The sequence below is a fragment of the Nyctereutes procyonoides genome, unplaced genomic scaffold, assembly GCF_905146905.1.
Source record: "Nyctereutes procyonoides isolate TBG_1078 unplaced genomic scaffold, NYPRO_anot_genome, whole genome shotgun sequence".
Classification (NCBI taxonomy): Eukaryota; Metazoa; Chordata; class Mammalia; order Carnivora; family Canidae; genus Nyctereutes; species Nyctereutes procyonoides.
Window position 1 is genome coordinate 25564909 of NW_026575040.1, and position 24960 is coordinate 25589868.

General features: G+C 37.0%; 1 protein-coding gene across 1 annotated transcript in view; it reads left to right on the forward strand.

Annotated features, from left to right (window-relative positions):
• Positions 1 to 24578, forward strand: part of SHC4 (SHC adaptor protein 4) — a 131291-nt gene extending 106713 nt beyond the window's left edge. The window contains exons 10-12 of the mRNA XM_055320065.1: positions 4311 to 4490; positions 16780 to 17033; positions 23857 to 24578. Coding sequence (XP_055176040.1) covers positions 4311 to 4490; positions 16780 to 17033; positions 23857 to 24012 — 590 coding nt within the window. The 3' untranslated portion in view covers positions 24013 to 24578. The remainder of the gene's footprint in view (positions 1 to 4310; positions 4491 to 16779; positions 17034 to 23856) is intronic.
• Positions 24579 to 24960: the final 382 nt, after the last annotated feature.

Sequence of the window (24960 nt, forward strand, 5' to 3'; positions counted from 1 at the left end):
TGCTCCAGGAGCAACAACAATTAAGGCCACTCCTATTGTTGTAGGGAGGACTTTACTACTATGGTGTCCATTCATTCACAGACACCCAGAAATCAAGTATTCCTATCTTGGGGCCTGCCTGTGACTACTAGGGCATATGTTTAAAAACTGATCTGAAATTCTTGACCAGTGAGCAAATTAATAGCAGTTGCCAGAATAGCAAATACATAATTTTTATGACTTTTCCTTGAGATTTATACATGAGCATTTGAGAGACACCTATACAAATATTTTCAATAAGATATGGCTTTTTCCTCCCAAGACATTTATTTATTCAAATACTGACTTACAACTTGAATTCCAGTATATTATAAATACTGCAATAGTCTTCTGGTTTTTGGAGAAGTTAATTGTATTTATCACCAGACGTATAAAAGATACCTATCCCTACTTTTTTTTTTAAAGCTTTCTTTTTTTTAAAGATTTTATTTACTCATGAGACACAGAGAGAAAGAGACAGAGACATAGGCAGAGGGAGAAGCAGGCTCCATGTAGGAAGCCCGATGTGGGACTTGATCCCATCATGCCCTGAGCTGAAGGCAGACGCTCAACCACTGAGCCACCCCAGTGTCCCTCTATCCCTACTTTTAAATTCATTTATGGAAAAAATTAATTAGCAAAATAGAATAATGTTTTCCTGACCTCAAGTTAAATGGAAATAAGATATTTTTAATCAAAAAGACATTAAATTCTCACAAGCCCTAAGGGCTTGCACTTAAAAACTTTGGTTCTTACAGTATATACAGTATGTACACTATGTATTTGTTTTTTGCCACCAATCCTCTCTTCAACAGGTTGGATCGGTTCTCGGAGTAATACTTGGCAAAAATAAATTTTGGAATGCACAATGGCTGGCATATGTGGTTAAACTCTCATCAGCCACAAACTTTACCCAAAAAAGATTTTAAATTTGGGTATAGAGCGAAATACATATTTAAGGCAACATTACTGAGTTAAATATAATAGTGCATTTGGAAAAAAGAAATGGTCATTTTCAAGAGAGACTGGATACAGGCATTAATGCTTTTGTGTAATTCTATGGGATGGTAAACCTGATGTTGTCACCTCATGCCATTCTCTGTAAGGGGCAAATGAGTCAGTGCCCTGTGCTAAAGTTTGACTCCGAACATACCAGGGTCAAATATGCTGAGAAAGGAAGACTGAGGCAGATTCAGCATCTGTTCATTCAGCTGACAAACATTTTTCTTTTGAGCACCTGCTTCATACTAGGCATTGAAGATGAAGAAGATATGCAGATAAATGGGTTCTAATCTCTTCTTAAGGACTCGAGGAATTTGCAGTCTCAAGGGGAAGACAGACGAACAAGTAAACACATACCTATATTATGTTATGGAGTGGCGCCTGACCCAGCCTTGGGGAGGGAAGCACTAAGGGGGAAGCTTCTTGAAGGAGGTGGATTCAGAACAGAATCTTAAAGGACAAATAGGAGTTAGGTACAGACAGAAAGGGATAGCAGGAGATAAGAACCATTTGCAGAGCACCAGCATCAATGAATAAATAGGTAACTGAGCAGATATTAATTATTTATTAAGCAGGCACTATTCTGTTAGTGTCTCATCCACATTCTTTCATTTAATCCTCACAACCATATTTTTTTATTTAAATGCAATTTGCCAACATATAGTATAACACCCATTGCTCATTGCATCATGTGCCCTCCTTAAAGCCTGTCACCTACCCACCTACCCACTTCCCCTTCTGCAACCCTTTGTTGTTCCCCAGAGTTAGGAGTCCTGCTAATTATAGTGGCTGTGAGTACTATCATTAGATAATGTTTCAGTATCTCAAGATAATATCTAAATGTATATCCCAAAATACAATAGAGCATTTGATAAAGAAAATAGACATAAATCCACATTTCAAATCTTGATCATTTTAACTTTTGGGAGGCCAATGTTCTGATTTAATTAGGTCATTCTTGTTTATAAGCTCATAATGCAGCTGAGGAAGATTTTGTAACAAAAAAAGTGATCTTCAATCTTTGATTTATTTGTAGTGATCTTTAACCACTTAGCCATTATGAAAGTAAGTTTAGTTTAAACTAGATAATATTCATAGATCCATGTAACCAAACAAATGGAGACTGTCATATATTGTAAAATGCAACAAAGAAACGAAATGCCCTGACCCACCCCTCCTTCTTTAGAAATCTCACTCCTCCCTCAGGGTATTCCACATATAGAGTACGAGGGAGGACCAGGTGATGTGTAACAGCTGACAGACCAAGAGAAAAGGAGTAGGTAGTAAGGCTGTAGTCTTCTGACTGGGCTTCTTCTATTTGATGTACCCTTGGGTCTCCATATTTTATAAGAATTATAGCACTATTCATCATGATGTGAAATCTGATATAAAGTTGGTTCTTTTTGGACCACATTAAAGGGGTTTAATGACTGAAACAATAAAAGGACTGATGTTGACTGATGCTTTATGATAAGACAATGGAATGTGAATGTCATTACTTCAGGGCAGCTTCATGATAGCACATATAGCCAAAAATATAAATGTTCCATCTATCCTGACATTCTGAGGCAGAACCATCTGGATGGTACAAAATATTTCCTGACATCAGGTACTGAAATATGGTGCTATTACCCATCCATTCAGTAACCCTTTGTTGTCATAAGTATGTGCCAGGCATGTCCTAGGAGAAAAGATCTCTACATTCATGGAACATGCAGTCTAGATGGCATTAAAACAAAATGACATAATAGAATTAATTTTTCTTGTGATATGGACTTCAAAGGCGAAGAAGAAACTTCTAGCAAAGCAGAGAGACTTAGTGTAGTCTAAGAAGGTCAGAGAAGGCTCTACTGAGAAAAGAGATGCTTATACTGACACCTGAAGAGTGTGGGAAGAGGTAGGCAATCAGAGAAAATGGCTTTACAGTGGAGATTATTCTTCCAGAAGGGCAAAGTGACTGAGGAACATGGAGGTGCGAGGGAAGCTGGGTAGATGGGACCAGAACTTGGGGCTTGTTGAAAAGTTTGAGCTTTGGGACACCTCCTGTGTGGCCTAGTGGTTGAGCATCAGCCTTTGGCTCAGGGCGTGATCCCGAGGTCCTGGGATCGAGTTCCACATTGGGCTTCCCACGGGGAGCCTGCTTCTCCTTCTGCCTATGTCTCTGCCTCTCTTTCTGTGTCTCTCATGAATAAATAAATAACATCTTTAAAAAAAGACAAAAAAAAGTTTGAGCTTTATCCAAAGAGGAATGGGAGGCAGTAAAGAGTTTTTTAAGCCGCCGAAAAATATGACTAGGTTTTCAAAAAAAAGATCATTTTGGCCACAGTGTATAGAACAGAATGGAAGAGGAGGGAACAGGGTAAGAGGGAAAAAGGTGATAACCTAAGGGGTGAGGTCTTTCCATTAAATTCCAGAATAAACATCAACAGTTGGTTAGAGGCTGAGCTTGGCAAAACAAAACTTTGGGCATAGAGAGAAGACAGACTCTCCATTCTTAATAATTTAAGTAATAAGGTTTTGAAAAACAGTTTAGGGACACCTGAGTGTCTCAGCTGGTTCAGCATCCAACTCTTGATTTTGGCTCAGGTCATAATCTCAGGGTGGTGAGATTGAGCCCCACATTGGGCTGGATGTGGAGCCTGTTTAAGATGTTCTCTCTCCCTCTTCCTCTGCACCTCCCCTGCCCACTCATGCCCCATATGCACATGCTCTCGCTAAAAAAAGGTAGGGTGCCTGAGTGGCTCAGTGGGTTAAGCATTGAACTCTTGGTTTCAACTCAGGTCAAGGATTGAGCCCCAAGTTGGGCTGTGTGTCTCCCTCTCTGTTCCTCCCCACTGTTTGCATCTCTCTCTCAAACAAAATCTTTTTTTTTTTTTTTTTAAAAAAAAGCAGTTTAAATAATAGATATTCATGTTCTGTATGACATATGTGTTTTCTTGATTCCTGGACCACAGCTCTGAGCAGTGTTATGTGTGGGTTTGTGATGTTTGCTGGACAGTCGGCTATCTTTTTTTCTCTGGCTGCTCCTCTCTTGGGTCTTCCTAGTTTGTTTCCTACCTGGTGTTGAAGCAGTAGGTCAGCTGAGGGATGGGCGGGGAGGGTCTGGGAGGCCAAGGAGAGGGTGCTTTCCCTGAAAGCCTGGTGTGTATCTTGTTTTTACAGGTCTAGAAGTCAGTACTCAAATATGTATAGGAGGGGAGTGGCTCTTCCTTTCCTATCAGTTCTAGACTCAACATGATTTTACTTATTGTTTACAAAGTAAGACATATGTTGATCATTAATCATTACAGGTAATGCACAGGAGAGAGGAGTGCAGTCCCATCGAGATGCCTCATTAATGAAGCACACATGTCGAGTGGATTTCTTCAATGATCCCTGCTACATAAACACACAGGCTTTTCAAAGTACACTTGGCTCTGCCCCAAATCAAAGCTCAGCTCACGTGTTGGGGAGCCCATGGCACCGTGAAAGTAAGTCACTGCTCACTATCTGTATGAATTTCCTGTGGCTACTGTAACAAGTTACCACAAACTGAGTGTCTTCAAGCAACAGAAATTTATTCTCTCACAGTTCTGGAGTGGTTCCCTCTAGAGACTCTGGAGGAGGATCTGTTCCGTGCCTCTTTCCCAGCTTCTGATCACTATTAGCGATTCTTGGTGTTCTTTGGCTTGTCAACATATCAATCTCTGCCTCAGTCTTCACATGGCCTTCACCTCCATGTCTCCAAACTTCTCCCTCCTTTTTCTAGGACAATACCTTTCTCTTCTAGGTGGGCCCTAAATCCAGGAAGATCTCATCTCGAGATCCTTAACTTAATTATACCTGCAAAAGCCCTTTTACCAAATGAAGACACATTCATGGGGACTATGGATCGGGACTTGAACATATCCTTTTGGGTGCTACTGTTCAACTCACTATACTGTCTTTCAGTTTCAGGAAGGCTGTTTCACTGGCCTCATTTTTAGGGAATGAAAAGGATTGTTTCTTACCTCAATATTATACCACAGTTAATTGTGAAGTGTTATGAATTTCGAGGTTTTGGGACTTTGATTTTGAATAATCTTTTCAGACACTTTAAATTGGCTCCCAACTTTTAGTTTCTGCTGTGTGCTTTTGCTGAAGGAAGGACTATCTAAACCAGGAGATAATTTTGAATTTGTTGGTTTGCATGAGGAACAATGACCATTATTTGGCTCTGTTTAGTGATGGTTTTAATTTTATTCATTTCAAAATTCCTTGGTAAGTCATCTATACGGTACTAAAATAAAGTGGCTCCTTTCTTTAGCCATGTATACTGTGAGTAAAATACAGTAAGACAAACATCATTTTCCTACTAAATTGCTTCCAGAGGTAAATGCATAAACAGGAACATAAATAAGTAAAATCAAAGCAAATCAAAAGCCTACAGCCAATTAAAAAACAAGTAAACCCAAAAATGCTTTTTATAAAATATTAAAGTGTATTGGGTTCAAATTTGGGTGAGCCAAACCTGGTTCACTCCAAAGATGAAGATCCAATCATTCAGAAAGTCCTTTTACTAGATGAGAATGCCTCTCCAGACTGCCAAGGGCAACTTTCCAGTTAGTATGAGCAATGACAAGATGAAATTTAGCAGATTTTGGTGAGCCTGGGCTTCACCAGACCACCTTAACTCCTAAACTGAGAAACAAAGGTCCTCGTTGCCAGCCATGGGACAAGTGAGCCATTGTCTTGCAAGCTTTCCAAAATCAGCCTTGGCACCCAAACAACCTGATTGGATTCTCTGGAAGCAAACACTGAGATGGGGCTTTGGCGTGCAGGGTCTTTATTGGGATCCCTATCAGGAAGGGATCAGCCATCAAAAAAAGTGAAATCTTGACATTTGAAATGATGTGGATGAACTAGAAGATATTATGCTAAATGAAATAAGTGAATCAGAGAAAGACAATTATCCTATGACCTCACTCATATGTGGAATTTAAGAAACAAAACAGATGATCTATAGAGGAAGAGAGGAAAATATAAAACAGGATGAAATCAGAGAGGGAGACAAACTGTAAGAGATTCTTAATCATGGGAAACTGAGGAGGGTTGATGGAGGGGAGGGGGTGAGGGAAGGAGTAACTGGGTGATGGGCATTAAGGAAGACATGTGATGTAATGAGCACTGGGCATTATATAAGACTGATGATGAATCACTGACCTCTACCTCTGAACCAGTAATACATTATATGTTAATTAAATTTACATTTAAAAATAAATTAAATTAAAAAAATGGCTAGGGCATGTAGCTTAAAGTTCATGACATCTGGATAATGTAAAGTCCTTTCAGTCAGGATTGGATGGGAATTCTTATTATTCTTATTATTCTTATTGTTTTTTTATTATTTGCTAAGTTGTCTGTCGCCTTCCACAACCAAATTTAGTAATGAAAAGAGGGATAAGATTACCATAATAAAAAGCCTATGTTCACAAAAGAGAAGCATGCAAGACACACAGGGGTCACTGGTACATAGCAATTACCAAATCCCGTAGTGCGGTAGTTGTGAAGACTCCTTGAGCTGGAAGTGGAGAAAATGATTTGCTTGGACTCTGGTCCAGCTTTATGAGAGGAATCTCTTTGTCCATTGTTATCTGTGGGCCTCGACTGTCCTCTGGGTTGTTCCTGCCATTATCCTTTGTGTACGCATCCAAAGTTAATGTTGGAGAAAGTGCCTTTTTTAGGGGCTTCACCACATTTATAGCCTATTTTCTGTGGGTGGGGACTTGATAAATTGGAGTTGCTTTGGAAGCCCAAAAGCCATAGACAAGGAGGAATTATGATTCATTGGCAATGTAATTTCCTTAAAAACTTAGTAGGATTCTCCTTTATTTGCTTAGAGTCAATTCCTCATGAAATTCCCCACAGTGTTCTTTTATTATCCTCATCGCCCGAAGGATGCCTTCTTTCTTTCCTGTTATTGATATAATTTCTGTGTTCTCTCTTATTGATCTGTGTTCTTTGAGATTTATTAATTTAATTGATCTTTCTAAAGGACCCAGGTTTTGGTTTCATTTTGTCTGTTATTTTCTATTTTCTGTTTCATTGATTTCCATTTTTACCTTTTCTGTGCTTTCCTTCCACTATCGATTAAATTTTCTCTTCTTTATCTAGCTTGTACTTATTTTCTTCCACTGTCTTTGTAGTTTTATTTCCACAGTTACATATTTATTTCTCATGAACTTTATATTTTCTATGAAGTAGAGGGTCTAACTTAATTTTGCCTATGTAAGTGATCCAGTTTTGCAAACACCATTGACTAAATAATCTCCTCTTTCTCTAATATCACTCTCCACTAGACTAGATTCTTTCTTTGTATGTGAATCTGTTTCTAGGCCTTTATTATACTTTTTCTATTGCCCTACTTCCCTGTTCTATTACCAGTATATTAACTAGTATGGCTTTATAATATATCTTAATAGGCATATAATTCTTCCTTTATATTACAAATAATTTTTCTCTGGGTACTATCTCGAACTTTCACTTATTATTGACATTTTAAAAAAGATTTTATTTTATTTATTCATGGGAGAGAGAGAGAGAGGCAGAGACATAGGCAGAGGCAGAGGCAGAAGCAGGCTCCTTGTAGGGATCCCAATGTGGGACTCAATCCCAGGGTCTCCAGGATCACACCCTGGACTGAAGGCGGCACTAAACCACTGAGACACCCAGGCTGCCCTATTATTGACATTTTTTTTGTTAATATCTTTTTCTAACAACGTTTTAGACACTCTACAGAGGTGAATGTGTTTTTCCCCTCAATAATGCAAATAAATTCCTGTTCTATAATTTTTACATGCCCAAGATTCCATATTGATAAACAGTATGTAGTCAGTTCTCATACTTCATGGATTCCATATTTGAGAATTTGTTTACTGGCTAATATTAGTTTGTAACACCAAAACACTCATGTGGAACTTCTGTGGTCATACGTAGATGTGCACAGAGCAACAAAAAATTCGAGTTGCCAATGCACCCATTTCCAGCTAAGGTGAAAGTAGGGTCATGCTCTGCCTTCTTGTTCCGTCTCTTCTGTTATAAACAAGTACCTTCTGCAGTCCATTTATTGCCAGGTACTTTGAGTTTTTGTGCTATTTGCTGCTGATTTTGCTCATTAATATCATCTCCAAGTGTTGTGCTGAAGTGCCATATATCGCTCATAAGTGCAGAAGATTGTAATGTACCTTACAGAGAAAATCCACATCCACATATTAGATAAGCTTCATTCAGGCATGTGTTGGCTTTTAAGTTCAGTGTTCTTGAATCAACAATGTATATGAAATAAGGTAACTTTAAATAGAAATACACATAAAACAAGGTTATATATTGATCGACTGATGAACATGCTGTGTCCTGAGGCTCAGAGGAAACTAACCCTGCATTTCTCCTGTGGATGGTGTTTCAGTTTTCACTAAATCAGCATTCATAGCAACTTTATAAAATAAAACTGTCAATGAAGAGAACTGACTACTTTCAGTCCTTTCAAATCAGAAATAGAGTCGTTTTAACATGTCGTGGGGGAAAAAAAGCGTTTTCTTCCCACAACAGAAAACTGAGAGTTGCCCGCCAGCCCCAACACTTTTCTCACAAATTTAATCCCCCTTCCGATTTTGTCTTTAGTTATGTGGCTATCCTGATATTTGTATACGTTTTTTATTCTATAAACAGGGTTTTTTTTTCTAATTCAAAAGTAACACAAGTACTCATGGAAAAAAATCCAAATAATAAATATGGTATTTAAAAATAAAATAAAATGTCCCTTCTCAAGCTTTAATACTGTATTCAACTCCCTACATATTAGCAGTTTCTTCTGATTACTACCAGAGTGTTAATGAATAGTTAAGTATCTATCTACATACTTATGCATATCCATCCACCCATCTATCTACCTACCTATCAACCTATCATCTATCTCCTTTATTTTTTTTTTAAAGATTTTATTTATTCACGAGAGAGACACGCACACACACAGAGGCAGAGACATAGGCAGAGGGAGAAGCAGGCTCCATGCAGGGAGCCCCATGTGGGACTCTATCTCAGGACTCTAGGATCATGCCCTGAACTAAAGGCAGATGCTCAACCACTGAACCACCCAGGTGCCCCTATCTATCTCCTTTAAAAAGAAGTAAAAGTTATACCCCCTTAGAAGTTATGATAACCTCCTTCTATACTTGCTTATTTCACTCTTCCATTTTAGAGATTTACAAATTAGCATGTAATATCCTTTGTTATTTTCTTTTTTCCAGTTTTATTGAAATATAATTGACATATAACATTGTACTAGTGATTTGATATATGTATATATTGCAAAATGATTAACACACTAACTTTAGCGTGGTATCCATCCATCACCTCACATAGTTATTACAAAATTTCTTGTGTTGAGAACTTTTAAGATTTAATCTCTTAGGAACTTTTAAATATGCAACACACTATTGTTAACTATAGTTGCAGGATCCCTGGGTGGCGCAGCGGTTTGGCGCCTGCCTTTGACCCAGGGCACGATCCTGGAGACCCAGGATCGAATCCCATGTCGGGCTCCCTGCATGGAGCCTGCTTCTCCCTCTGCCTGTGTCTCTGTCTCTCTCTCTCTCTCTCTCTCTCTCTCTCTCTCTCTCTGTGGCTATCATAAATAAATACAAATTTAAAAAAAAGAAATTCTAAAGAGAATTAAAAACAAACAAACAAAAAAACTATAGTTGCCTGGCTATACATTACATCCCTAGGACCTGTTTATCTTATAACTGAAAGATTGTAACTTTTTACCACTTTCACCATGTCTCCCACCCCTCACTCCCTGCCTTTGGCAATCATCAGTTTTCTGTTTCTGTGAGTTGTGTTTTAATTTCACATATAAGTGAGATCATGCAGTATTTGTCTTTCTCTAGCTGACCTATTTGACTTAGCATTATGCCTTCAAGGTCCATCCATGTTACAAATGGCAAGATTTCCTACCTTTTTATGGCTGAATAATATTCCTGTGTGTTTGTGTGTGTAATCAACCAATCACATTTACTTTATGCATTCATCCATCATGGATACTTAGGTTGTTGCCATGTCTTATAAATTATGCTGCCATGAATGTGGGGGTGCAGGTATCTCTTTGAGATAGTGATTTTTTTCCTTTGGATATATACCCAGAAGTGGGATTTCTGGATCATATAGTACAGTAGTTCTACCCTTAATTTTTTTTCCAGAGTGGCTGCAGCAATTTACATTCCCACCAACAGTGTGTAAATCCCAGAAGTGGGATTTCTGGATCATATAGTACAGTAGTTCTACCCTTAATTTTTTTTCCAGAGTGGCTGCAGCAATTTACATTCCCACCAACAGTGTGTAAGGGTTTTTTTTTTCTCCACATCCTTGCCAACATTTATGTTTCATTTTTTCCATGATAGCCATTCTAACGGGTGTGCGGTACTATTTCATTGTGATTTTGATTTGCATTTCCCTGATGATTAGTGATATTGAGAACCTTTTTAATGTACCTATTGGGCATTTGTGTGTCTTCTTTAGAAAAATACCTATTCAGTTCCTCTGCCCATTTCTCAATTGGATGGTTTGGGGTTTTTTGTTTTGTTTTGTTTTGCCACTGAATAGTATGTATTCTTTGGATATTAACCCCTTATCAGATTAATGATTTGCAGATATTATCTCCTACTACAAAAATTGTCTTTTTGTTTTGTTTATGGTCTCCTTCACTATGCAGATTTTTGTTTTGATGTGGCCTTACTTGTTTATTTTTGCTTTTGGTGTCAAATCCAAAGAAACACTGTCAAGACTGATGTCTAGGGGCTTACCCCTTATGTTTTCTTTTAAAGTTATATGGGTTCAGGTCTTACATTCAAGTCTTTAATCCATTTTGAGATGGTTTTTGTGTATTGTGTAGGACAGGAGTCCAGTATCATTTATTTACACTTGACTGTCTAGTTTTCTCAAAACCATTTATTTATTAAAGACGCTATCCTTTTCCCATTGTATTTTTCTTGGTTCCTTTGTCATAAGTTAATTGACCATGTAAGTGTGAGTTCATTTTTGGGCTTTCTATTCTAGTCCATTGATCTATGCGTCTGTTTTTATGTCAGTATCACACTGTTTTGATTTCTATAACTTTGTAATATAGTTTGAAATTAGGAAACATGATAGCTCTAGCTTTGTTCTTTTTTTCTCAAGATTGCTCTGATTATTTGAAGCTTTTTGTGGTTCCACACAAATTTTAGGATTGTTTGTTCTAGTTCTGTGAAAAATGCCATTGAAATTTTTGATAGGGACTGCATTGAATTTGTACATGTTTTGGGTATTATGGGCATTTTAACAATGTTAATTGTGAGCACAGACTATTTTTCCATTTATTTGTGTCTTCAATTTCTTTCATCAATGTGTTAAGAGTTTTCAGATCTTTAACTCTCTTGGTTAAATTTATTAAGTATTTATTTATTATTATTATTATTTAAAGTTTCATTTATTTAGGTAATCTAAATTACCTAAATTACCCAGTGTGAGGCTTGAACTTTTGAGATCAAGAGTCATATACTCTTTGGTCTGAGTCAGCCAGCAGCCCCAGTATTTTATTCTTTTTGATGCTATTATAACTGGGATTGTTTTCTTAATCTCTCTTTCTGATGGTTTATTAGTGTATAGAAATACAACTAATTTTCATTGATTGACTTTGTATCCTGCAACTTTATTTTTCATTTATTAGTTCTAACAGGTTTGGGTTTTTTTTGGTGGAGTCTTTAGGGTTTTCTATATATAATATTATATTCCCTATAAAGAGAAACAGATTTACTTCTTCCCATCCAATTTGGAAGCCTTTTATTTCTTTTTCATCTATCTCTCACTCTCTCTCTCTCTCTCTCTCTTTTTTTTTTTTTTTTTTTTTTTTGCCTAATTGCTTTGGCAAGGACTTCCATCACTATGTTGAATTAAAGTGGGGAGAGTGTGCATCCTTTTGTTTCTGATCTTAGAAGAAAAGCTTTCAACTTTTCACTGATGAGCATGATATTAACTGTGGGCTTATTACATATGGTCTCTATTATATCAAGGTACGTTTCCAACATACTGGCTTTGTTGCGAGCTTTTATTATGAGGGGATGTTGAATTTTGTCAAATGGCTTTTCTGCATCTTTTGAGATGATCATCTATTTTTATCTTTCATTAATGTGGTGTGTCACATCAATTGACATATGGATGTTGGACTGTCCTATATCCCTAATAAATCTCACTTCATCATGGTATAGGATCCTTTTCTTTTGATGTATTGTTGAACTTCGTTTGCCACTATTTTGTTGAGGACTTTGCATCTACATTCATCAGGAATATTGTCCTGGTAAATTTCTTTTATTATTATTTTTTTTGTGTGGTATCCTTGTCTGGTGTTGGTATCAGGGTAATGCTGGCCTTGTAAATTGAGTTTGGAAGTGTTACCTCCTTTTTTTTTTTTTTTTTATGAAGACTGTTAGAAAGATTGGAATTACTTTCTCTTTAACTGTTTGGTAGAATTCACCTGTGAAGCCATCAGGTTCTGGACTTTTCTTTGCTGCGAGGTTTTTGATTGGTGATTCAGTCTCCTTACTACTAATTCACTTGTTCAGATTTTCTATTTCTTCATTATTCAGTGTTGATAGTTTTTATGTTTTTAGGAATTTATCCATTTTTCTAGGTTATCCAATTTATTGGCATGTAATTGTTCAGAGTAGTCTCTTATGATCCTTTGTGCGGTGTCACTTGTAATGTCTCCCCTTTCATTTATAATGTTATTTGAGTCGCTCCTTTCTTGGTAAGTCTAGCTAAAAGTTTGCTTATTCTGTTTATTTAGTTTTATCGACTATTTTGTGTTGTCTTTTTACTCTCTATTTCATTTATCCCTGCTCTGATCTTTGATATTTTTTTCTTCTATTATGTTTGGGCTTAGTTTATTTATTTCAGGGTAGCCTTGAGGTGTAAAGTTAGGTTGTTTATTTGAGATGTCTCTTTTTTCTTATAGGTGTTAGTTGCTTTGAGCTTCCCTCTTAGAACTGCCTTTGATAGCATCCCACAAGTTTTGATATGTAGTATTTGTGGTATTCAAGATATTTTCTGACTTATCTTTTGATTTATTCTTGGACCCATTTGTTGTTCAAGATATTTTCTGACTTATCTTTTGATTTATTCTTGGACCCATTTGTTGTTCTGTATCATGCTGTTTAATTTTCACATATTTGTGAATTTCTTAGTTTTCTTCTTGTAATTCATTTCTAGTTTCATATCCTTGTTGTCAGAAAAGATGCTTGATATGATTTCATTCTTTTAAAATTTATTGACTTGTTTTGGCCTAACATATGATCTATCCTGGAAAATGTCCCATGTGCACTTGAGAAGAATGTGCGTCTATTGCTTTTGGGTAAAATGTTTTGTGGATGTCTGTTGAGTCAATCTAGTCTAATGTATAGTTTACATCCAATGTTTCCTTACTGATTTTCTGTCTGGATGATCTATCTATTGAAAATGGGATATTGAAGTTCCTTACTACTACTGTGCTGCTGTTTCTCCCTTCAAATCTCTTAATATTTGCTTTACATATTTAGGTCCTCCTATGTTGGATGAACAAACCTTTGTTATTTTCTATTGTTTTATAGTATTATATTGTATAAGTACATCATAGTTTATATATCCATTCCCTTATTGATGAACATCTAATTTTTTTCAATCTTTGCTAATATAATAGTCATTACTACTCCAAAATACCCAATTGCATGTGCTTTTTAAAAATCGAATGCATCGGGATGCCTGGGTGGCTCAGCGGTTGAGTGTCTGCCTTCGGCTCCGGGCCTGATCCTGGGGTCCCAAAACGAGTCCTGCATCGGGCTCCCTGCAGGGAGTCTGCTTCTCCCTCAGCCTATGTCTCTGACTCTCTCTCTCTCTGTGTGTGTCTCTCATAAATAAATAAATGAAATCCTTAAAAAAAATTGAATGCATTATTATGCTGTCTTCCCAGTTCACATTGGTTTCTTTAAGTGTCTCATTCTTTGTCATTGGGGTTACTTACAATTGTTTAATTTTGCATGTTAGATTTTTTTTCTCCCTTAAGCCATATGCCCTCTTTATTTGATCAGATGTTTTTGGGTGTGGATATTCATATCTATATTGTGCTTACCTGAATTTCTGATCATGAGCAATGTCTTCAGTTGCTACGGGAACTCCAAGATAACATAATTACTTTCTTCCATGATTCCTATCACTTTCTTTTTAAGTCTCAATTAAATATAAAGTGGCCTTTCTTGTTGATTCCTTAACCTTTGCTACTTCTGAAAAAATATGTTATTAATTTTATAACATCAATAGCTTATTAAATTTTGTAGGGCAATTTTATGTAAATAACTAGATTTAAATTATGATTATCTTTCTCAAAGTTAACATTATGTAAGGAAGCAGTCGATAATAGGTAATGCACCACAATGTTAAAGAGTAGTTGTATTTGGTGATGGGACCACTGGTGGTTCATTTTCTTTGTTTTTCTGTGTTTCCCAGATATTAAAAAGCAGCATGCATAACTTTAAAAATTAAAACAAAATTTTTAAAAAATCTGTCAGATATTCTGCTTTTAGGAAAATTAGATTTTCGGCAAATATTTAGATGATTAAAATGTCCCAGTACAGTGTATATTGTTCTTGTGCTAATTTGGGAAACTGTGTTAGGAAAATATTGTCCATAACCTCAGGCTGGCCTGTGATCTGTTGCCTCTTTTCAAGATGATATAATGTCTGTTTTTCTTTTGTTTTGTCCTTGTCCAAAAGCTCTCCACCCTTATCTCAGAATAAACTGGAAGCCATCATGCATTATGATGTGTGTGCATACACGCATGCATGCATCTCTCTTCCACTCACTTTCCCTTTTACTTACACAAACATGTACATGGCTGCTTCTCTGAGTTCTTTTTTCATGCCTGCAAGCAAGCAGCACTAAGGCCAACTTCATTTATTATTCATCAAATCTGGACACGTTTCTTCAGCCTTTTTCTGGCAACAGTAGATAGATCTGGTTGTTTGTGGAGAGAATATTTTCAGCCATTAAATATAGACTAAAGATATTTTCAAAAATATATATTTGTGAGTGCTGCATCATAATTGTGTCATGCAGAGGGAAGTGCCTAAGTAGAGACAAAACTATTACATATTAACAGGGGAATTGGGCTATGTCTACAATGCCCTGGTTGCCTATTTTATGTATAATATATATGATATACATGACTTCATGAGATTATCACATATAAGTCATAAAACTTAGAGTTAAGAGGATTTCTTATGCCCTTGCATAAGGACATGGAAACACACCTTTGCATTTATAAAGATGAAAGCTAGTTTCTATGTAAAAGATCCTTTGCATTTAAAAAGACAAAGCCTGATTTCTGTGGTGATTTTCCTAGTAAATTTGCCATATAGAACATATCTTCAGGGATCCCTGGGTGGCGCAGCGGTTTGGCGCCTGCCTTTGGCCCAGGGCGTGATCCTGGAGACCCGGGATCGAATCCCACGTCGGGCTCCCGGTGCCTGGAGCCTGCTTCTCTCTCTGCCTCTCTCTCTCTCTCTCTCTGTGTGTGTGTGTGACTGTCATAAATAAATTAAAAAAAAAGAACATATCTTCAGACCTAAGAATTTTATGTTATTACTTCTGCTGTATATGATCCAGATAACCTTGCTCTCTAGTAGGGACCGTTGTAGGTACTATGGAAGTAGAATGGCTAGGCCAATTTTGAAAACTGAAAGATTTTCACATTCAAGGCAATGGTCTTTGAGCATGGTGATTAAGAACTTGGGCTTTGGAGTCAAATAGATCTTATTTCATATCCTAGATTTACAACATATTAGCAGTGTGACTTTGGGTAAGTCATTTAGTCTTTTTAAAATCCATTTCCTTGCCTGCCCTGTTTTGAGAACCAAACAAGATAATATATAGAGAGCATTGAGCAGTGCCTATCATACTTAATAAGTGGGAACTATAGAATAATTATTATCACTCTGAATATCAATAATATAATTAAGTGCCACCTGGATATACCTCTTCATCCCCACTTGACTCTAGATGATATTTATTTTGCAGAACTGTGGGGAGCTGCCTCAGACCAGGGCCTCCCTGATGTTTTGCCTTCTTTTACCAGATGAACTCTGCTTTGTCCATGCAGGTGAATGACACAAACACCAGATTGGCCATTTAAATAGGAGGCCATTTAATAGCTATGCTGTGAGGTTCAGCATAGCTTTGGAGTTTTTGGTAAGAAGCACCTCTGAAGCACATTAGTAATTTGGTTCGAAAGAAAAAAGCTAATTACTAAAAACAGGCATAGTGTAAAGTTACTGAAGGCATTTTTCAAAGAGTTTGGGAATGTTTTTAGAAGTTATCTGCGATCCAGGTACTGCATAAGCCTCTTTCTCTTTAACATACAGCCCCTAGGACATAAAGTGCTTCTTTCTGCAGTTATGAAAGCAGTTTTCATGGGTCAGTTCCATTTCTCATCTGAAAAGAAAACTGCACCTGGGGAAGCCTTTCCTGGTAACAGAAGCCAAAGGCAATGTTTGGACCATTAAAATTAAAGCCTGTTGGAAGTTCTAGAAACAAAAACCCCATTTGTTCCAGAAGCAGCATCATTTAAACAGTGCACGGCACACAGTAGGGCCTCAAATTGTATGTGCTGAATGAATGAATGAATGAATGAATGAATGAGGAGGTAACTTGGTGATGTCTCTATTTATGTTTGGATTCTAGAAGCACCAGAAACTGTTCAGCCTGGTGCCACGGCCCAGCCTGCCAGCTCACATTCTTTGCCACATGTTAAGCAGCAGCTGCGGAGTGAAGACTGCTACCATGGCAAGCTGAGCCGAAAGGCAGCAGAGAGCCTCTTGGTGAAAGATGGGGACTTTCTGGTTCGAGAGAGTGCAACATCTCCTGGCCAGTATGTGCTAAGTGGACTACAGGGAGGCCAGGCAAAGCATCTTCTTCTGGTGGATCCTGAAGGGAAGGTATCAATGACCTCTTACTATGTTTTTCAAAGAATGTTCTAATTAAGATTATTCTGAATGATTGGTCCAAACCCTGATATTGAAGCACGATAAAGCTAAGGGTTTCCTTTCTCTTGAACCCTCCACCTAGATTAAGAAGTGCTCACTAATTGCTAGTGGAGGCATTTGGGAGGGAGTCACCCTGGAGTATTAAGTAGAGGACAGCACTTTCTGCCCCTTCTCAATTCAATTCAGTGAACTAAATGAATACCTACTACACGGAAGTACAAGGATTCACAGTTGACCGTTGTCCAATATTACATACATTTTCATTGCTATCAGAGTGCTTATAGCTTATAATTTCATAAAACAGAAACTTGAATAATTAAGAATAATTAAGAAAAATCCAAGAATGACATGGGAATGGTTCAACCAAAGTATTATGGTGTTTCTCAGGATAAAGGAGTGCTCTGGTTGAGGCAAACTAAAGGCTTCTTGCAGGGTCTGACATGTAAGATGAACCTTGAGAGACAGCAACATTTTAAAAGGGGTACATTTAGAGCATAGGGAAGGAAGTACAAGGACAGACAGAGCAGAAGAATAGTATTAAGCCAATAAAAAAAAATGTATGGCTAGGCAGAAAATGCCTATAGATGAGATGACCCTGGACAAAAACCAGTTAACAAAATGGTAATAGTTCTTCCCTATTAATAATTAGTTTAAATGTAAATGGATTAGGCTCCCCAGCCAAAGAATATAGAACAACTGAATAAACAAAAAGCAAGATCTGACTATATGCTGTCTAGAAGAGACTCACTTTAGATTGAAGGACACATATAGGCTGAAAGTAAAAGGATGGATAAAGATATTCCATTCAAATGGTAACCAAAAGAGAGCAGAGATGGCCATACTTGTATCAGACAAAATAGACTTCAAGTCAAAAACTGTCAAAAGAGACATAGAAGGACATTATATAATGATAAAAGGATCAATTTACCAGGGAGATATAATAATTATTAATGTATATGCACCCAACATCAGAGTACCCAAATATATGACAAACATTGACAGAACTGAAGGAAGAAATAATAACCCCATAATAGTGGGAGATCTCAATGCCCCACTTTCAATAATGGATTGAATGAATGTCCAGTCAGAAGGATTTGAACAACAGTGTAGACCAAATGGACCTAACAAACATATACAGAACATTCCACCCAACTGCAGCAGAATACACATTCCTCTCAAGCATACTCAGAGCATTCACATGTTAGATCACAAATACTTGGATGGATCACATGTTAGGTCACAAAACAAGTCTTAGGAGATTTGAGAAGAGTGAAATCATACCAAATATCTTTTCTTATCACAATGGAATGAAACTAGAAATTAATAGCAGAAAGAAAATTCATAAATAGGTGGAATAAAACAACACACTCTTGAACAACCAGTTTCAAAGAAGAAATCAAAGGGAAATTAGAAAAAATCTGAAATAAAATGGAAATGAAAACAACACAACATACCAAAACTATGGGATGCAGCAGAAGCAATATGAAGGAAGTTGATGGTGATAAATACCTACTCTGAAAAAAAAAATAAAGATCTCAAATAAACAATCTAACTTTACACCTCAAGGAACTATAAAAAGAACAAACTAAATCCAAAGTTAGCAAAAGGAAGGAAATATTTCATATGACAGCAGAAATAAATGAAAGAGTAGAAATATTATAGGAAAAATCCACAAACTACAAATTGATATTTTGAAAAGATACACAAAACTGACAAACCTTAGCTAGTTTGCTAAGAAAGCAAGAGGGAAGACTCAAATAAAATCAAAAAGGAAATAAGAGACATTACAACTGATGCCAAATAAATGATTATATTAAATTAAATGATTATCAGAGATTATTAAGAACAATTGTATGCCAACAAGTTGGATAACCCAGAAGAAATGGATAAATTCCTAAAAATTTACAACCTACCAAGACTGAATCATGAAGAAATAGAAAATCTGAACAAATTACTAATAAGGAGATTGGATCACTAATCAAAAACTGTCCAATAAAAAAGTCCATGACCAGATGGTTTCACTGGTAAATTCTTTCAAACATTTAAAGAATTAATGTCAATACTTCTTAAATATTAAAAAAAAAATGAAGAGGAGGGGTGCTGAGTGGCTCAGTTGGTTAAGCATCTGCCTTCTACTCAGGTCATGATCTCTAGGACCTGGGATCCAGTGGCCAGAGTCGGGTACCTTGCTCAGAGAGGAGTCTGCTTCTCCCTCTTCCTCTGCTCCTCCACCCACCTGTGCTCTTGTGCATTCTCTCTCGCTCTCAAATAAATAGATAAAATCTTTATTAAAAAAATGAAGAGGGAAAAATACTTACAAACTCACTTTATGAGGCCTGCATTACCCATATAACAAAACTAGAAAAAGACACTATAAGAAAAAAAAAAAAGAGGGCAGTATGTCTGATGGACATATATTACAAAAATCCTTAACAAAAAATTAGCAAACCGCATTCAACAGTTCATTAAAGGATCATACACTGTGACCAAGTAGAATTTATCCCTGGATTGCCAGGAAGGTTCAACAAAGAAAATCAATCTATGTGGCACGCTACATGAACAAAATGATTGATAAAAATCATATGGTCATCTCAATAGATGAACAAAAAGCATTTGGCAAAACTCAACACACCTTCATGATAAAAAAAAAACCCCAATCAACAAGCTAGGAGTAGAAGGAAATTACCTTAGCATATGTATAACACCTAGAGCTAATACCATACCCACAGTGAAAAACAAAGTTTTTCCCCTCACCACTTTTGTTCAATGTAGTACTGGAAGTAGTAGCCAGGGAAATTAGGCAAGATAAAGCAATAAAAGGCATCCAAATTGGAAAGGAAGAAGTAAAATAATGTCCTCAGATGATATAATCTTATATGTTAGAAAATCCTAAAGATTCCACAAAAAAACTTGTTATGACAATGAACAATTCAGAAAGTGAATATATAAAGATCAGTTGCATTTGTATATAATAATAATAATGAACAATCTGAAAATGAAGTAAGGAAAACAATCTCATTTACAATACCATCAAAAAGAATAAAATACTTAAGAATAAATGTAACCAAGAAGGCAAAAGACTTATACACTAAAACTGTAAAACACTGCTGAGAGCAATTAAAGAAGACACAAATGGAAAGACATCCCATGTTCATTGATTAGAAAATTTAATATTGTTAAAATCTCCATATTACCCAAAGTAATCTACAAATTCAATGCAATCTCCATAAAAATTCTCAGAGCATTTTTTATAAAAATAGAAGTACAATCTTAGTATTCATTTGGAACTACAGAGAACCCTGAATAGCCAAAACAATCTTGAGAAAGATAAACAAAGCTGGAGACATCACACTTACTGATTCAAAGCTAGAGTAATCAAACCAGTATGGTACTGGCATAAAGACAGACATATAGACCAATGGAATGGAATAGAGACCCAGAGAGAAACCTCTGCATAAATGGTCAAATGATCTTTGCAAAGGTTGCCAAGAATACACAATGGGGAAAGAATACTCTTATCAACAAATGGTTTTGGGAAAATGATATCCATATATAAAAGAATAAATTGGACCCTTATCTTACACTACACACAAAAATTAACTCAAAATAGATTAAAGACTTATATGTAAAATCTGGCACTGTAAAACTCCTAGGAGAAAACATAAGCGGGAAATTTCATAATATTGCTCTTGACAATGATTTCTTGGATGTAACACCAAGAATACAAACAAATGCAAAAACAGACAAATGAGACTATATAAAACTAAAAAATTTCTACACAGCAAAGAAAGCAATCAACAGAGTGAAAGGCAATAGGAATGGGAGATAATATTTGCAAACCATATGTCTGATAAGGGGTTGATTTTCAAAGTATATAAGAAATTTCTACAACTCAATAGCAAAAAGACAATCTGATTAAAAAATGGACAGATGGGGGATCCCTGGGTGGCGCAGCAGTTTAGCGCCTGCCTTTGGCCCAGGGCGCGATCCTGGAGACCCGGGATCGAATCCCACGTCAGGCTCCCGGTGCATGGAGCCTGCTTCTCCCTCTGCCTATGTCTCTGCCTCTCTCTCTCTCTCTGTGACTATCATAAATAAATAAAAATTAAAATGGACAGATGACTTGAATAGTCATGTCTCTAAAAAAGATATACATATGGCCAGCAGCTACTTAAAAAGATGCTCAACGGCTATAATCCTCAGGGAAATGCAACAAAATTCACGGTAATATATCACCTCACACCTGTTAGGATGATCATGATCAAAAACAAACATACAGAAAAGAACACGTTTTGGTGAGGGTGTGCAGAAATTGGAAACTTTGTGTCTTGTTAGTGAGAATGTAAAATGGTGTAGCTGCTGGGGAAAATAGTATGGATTTTCCTCAAAAAATTCAAAATAGTACCCACATATGGTCCATATTTATTGGTTGGGTTTTTATCCCAAATGAGTTGAAATCAGGAACTTAAAGAGACATTTGCACTCCCATCTTCATTGCAGGATTATTCGCAATAGCCAAGTGGTAGGAACATGCTAAATGTCCCTTGATGGATTAATGGATTAAGAAAATGTGGTGTATGTATACATACACACATATACAATGGAGTACTATTCAGCCAAAGTCAAGAATCTGTCACATGCTACAACATGAATGAACCTGGAGAACCTCCTGCTAATTAAAATAAGCCAGTCACAGAATGACAACTACTGCATGATTCCAATGATATGAGATATCAAAAGTAGTCAGACTAATGGAAACAGAAAGAATAGTAGTTGCCAGGGCCCGGTGAGGAGGAGGAGATGGGTTGTTGTTTAATGTATAATGTATAGTTCAGTCATGTAAGATGAAAAAGTTCTAGTGATCTGGTGTACAGCATTGTTCTTAGAGTTAACTATACTATCGTACGCTTAAAAACTTGTTCAGGAGGTAGATCTCATAATAAGGGTTTGTTATCTCACACACATGTGTACAAATGTGCACCCAGGCACCTTGTGATTGGGGCCATAGCAGCAAATGGTTGCAGTGTGTAAAGCTGGGCAAATGGTGAATTAAGGTGAATGAGCATGGAGTGCAGTAGGTTATGATGACCTGGGAAGCACGTGTCCTGTGTCAGAGGGACAGTCACATGCAGCTTCAGTCAATTGCTGCCACTTGGAGTAAGGGCCCAGAGTAGCCAGATTCGATTTTACCAAAGAAGCCACAAAACTAAATTTTTGTAGGAAATCTCCCCATTTTTAATTCAAAATACTAAAAAAATCTCTATTGGGCATCTCCCACTTAACACACCCCAGCAAACTTAAACATCCCTGGGATGTTTGGCTACAGAGTGGATAGTTTATAATCCCTGCACTGGAAGATTCACTGGACATCTGTATGTAGGATTGCTTGGAGAAGAAAATAATGAGGGGCTTCCAGGTAAAAACTAGTGAAAGCCTGAACCAGAATGGAAGCAGGAGAAATACAGAGAGGAGGGCAGAGTGAGCTGGAATTAAAAACACAGACTGGCAGGACTGATCAGCTGATCTGACATAGGTTGGTGTTGAAATGAAGGAGATAAAAATGTTTTCAAGGCTTGGAGCCATTTGAGGCTAAGTTGGAAACATTGTGCTCTTTGCCTCTTACTCCTTGAGTGTGTATTTCCCAAGAATAGAGGTATTCTCTTACACAGACATAGTACAGTGATCAAAATCAAATTTATACGTTGATACACTACCATGATCTAATTCATAGTTGTATTCAGATTAGGTCACTTCCAATAAGTGTGTGTTTTTTTAATATGCTGAAAACCAATATCTAAACAGAACTAAAAAATCCCTTGTAGAGAGAGGTAGCAGAATCATGTAGCAAGGTATTCTCTGGCTGTGACTTCCCACTCCTGGACAATTCTCAGCCACCCTCCCAACAGGAATATTTATGGCCAGTGGAGTCATGATGGGGAGTAATTTCTTCTGCCAGTGCAGAGTAAGGATGCAGTAACATTAGGGAGGAAAGTCCTCAGGAGAAAGCAGGCGAAGGGAAACCAAGTTTCTATGGCAGGCACAAGAAGTTCCATATAACAAATATTTAGGAATCAGCTACCATGAAGTCTTCAGGAAGAAGACGTGAATGCCTATTAGGAAGGTCTGAGGAGGCTTCTCAAAGGAGACAGGATTTGTGTTAAGCCTTCAAGGAGAGGCAGGACTTCTCCAGAAGGGCCTGCTTCCTACAGACACAAGATATTTTGAAACAGTCTGCTTGCTGGGTTATAATTATAACCAATTATAGACTTCATGCTTGTATGTACAGTTAAATATTTATAGGACTGGTGACATGAATATATCAAAAAGTAACATGGCAAAAGGTTGGTTGCAAATTTGGATTTTTCTAACTCAGAGGGAAAATTGTTTTAAAAACATAATGGGGGAGCACTTGAGGGGCTCAGTGGTTGAGCGTCTGCCTTTGGCTCAGGTCATGATCCCAAGGTCCTGGGATCGAGTCCTGCATTGGGCTCCCCACAGGGAGCCTGCCTCTCCCTCTCCTTCTGCCCATGTCTCTTTCTCTCTCTTTGTCTCTTATAAATAAATAAAATATATTTTTATTTGTTTTAGAAAGAGGTAATGGGGAATGAGACAATTGTCTACTAAGGGATATAGAGTTGAAAAGTATGTTCATTTTTTTTTTGTTGTTCAGCCAAATATCTCCTTTGAGGATGTGTCTGTTTTTCTTCCTGATTTTTTACATCTTTTGAGAGAACTATTATCATTTAACCTAAGTACTTTGTACATCCTTTTCAAGGTAAGGACCAAGGATCACGTATTCGATAACGTCGGCCACCTTATCAGATACCACATGGATAACAGTTTGCCAATCATCTCTTCTGGAAGCGAAGTAAGCCTTAAACAACCAGTGAGAAAAGATAATAATCCAGGACTTTTGCATTCTAACAAATGACAGTATGGAAGTGCCATCACATTAATATTTCAAAAAAAATTCATTTTGTGTTAGGACACAAAGATAATCCAAACTTGGTTAATAGACAAAATAGAGCACAAACTGTGAAGTACATTTTTTCCAAGACCGTCATGGGACTATGTCCTTTATCAGACAAAGAAATAACAAAGATCGATCTTCAGAAAGTGAAACTTAGAAAAGGGGAAGAGGATTAGTCCATTTGAAAAGAAATTATACATATGCACGGGTGTCACTTTTTAAGGCCATATTGCATTGATAGCAAGCTAAAAGCACAATTAAAATTTCCCATGCTAGAGACTATTTGGATGAACTGCTGGGGCAGTGGTATGTGCCTTTCAACTTGATAATTTGGGGACATTTTCATATTGGGGAGATTAGTTCTAACTGTCTTCATATTCTATAACTATAGAACTATTTGCCAAAAAGAGTTTTTCCTTGTTACAAAAATAAGAAGCAATCTGCTTGATAGTTACTGACTTTACTACGTTTTCTGTTTAGTAGCACTTTCACTGCAACGTTAAAATAAATCTGACGTTGAATTTGGATTCTCTCTATGCCAGTAGAATCAAATCAAAAGCCACTGAAAGCATTGGTCTGTTTCATTGGCCTGTCCCATTCACTAGTTAAAGGGTTGGAGCCTAGATTCTTTGGCCTCATATTTCTCAATCTTTGCTATTCAAATACTGCATATATGCAGCATAGAACAAGCTGAAGAGCGGCCAAATCTATCAGTCATTTCTAGTTCATCATATTTCTCCCTCTTTCCTCCCCCACCCCCACTCATGAGAAAGCTCCTGAGTGCATAGATTGAAAACATGGAAGGCAGACCAGTGTTCATATTCAGCATCCAAATTGGTTTCATTCTTATTTAAAGAACGAATTTATTTGAAAGTATCAGGAAATATCCTCCTGATTGGCTGTGACTGA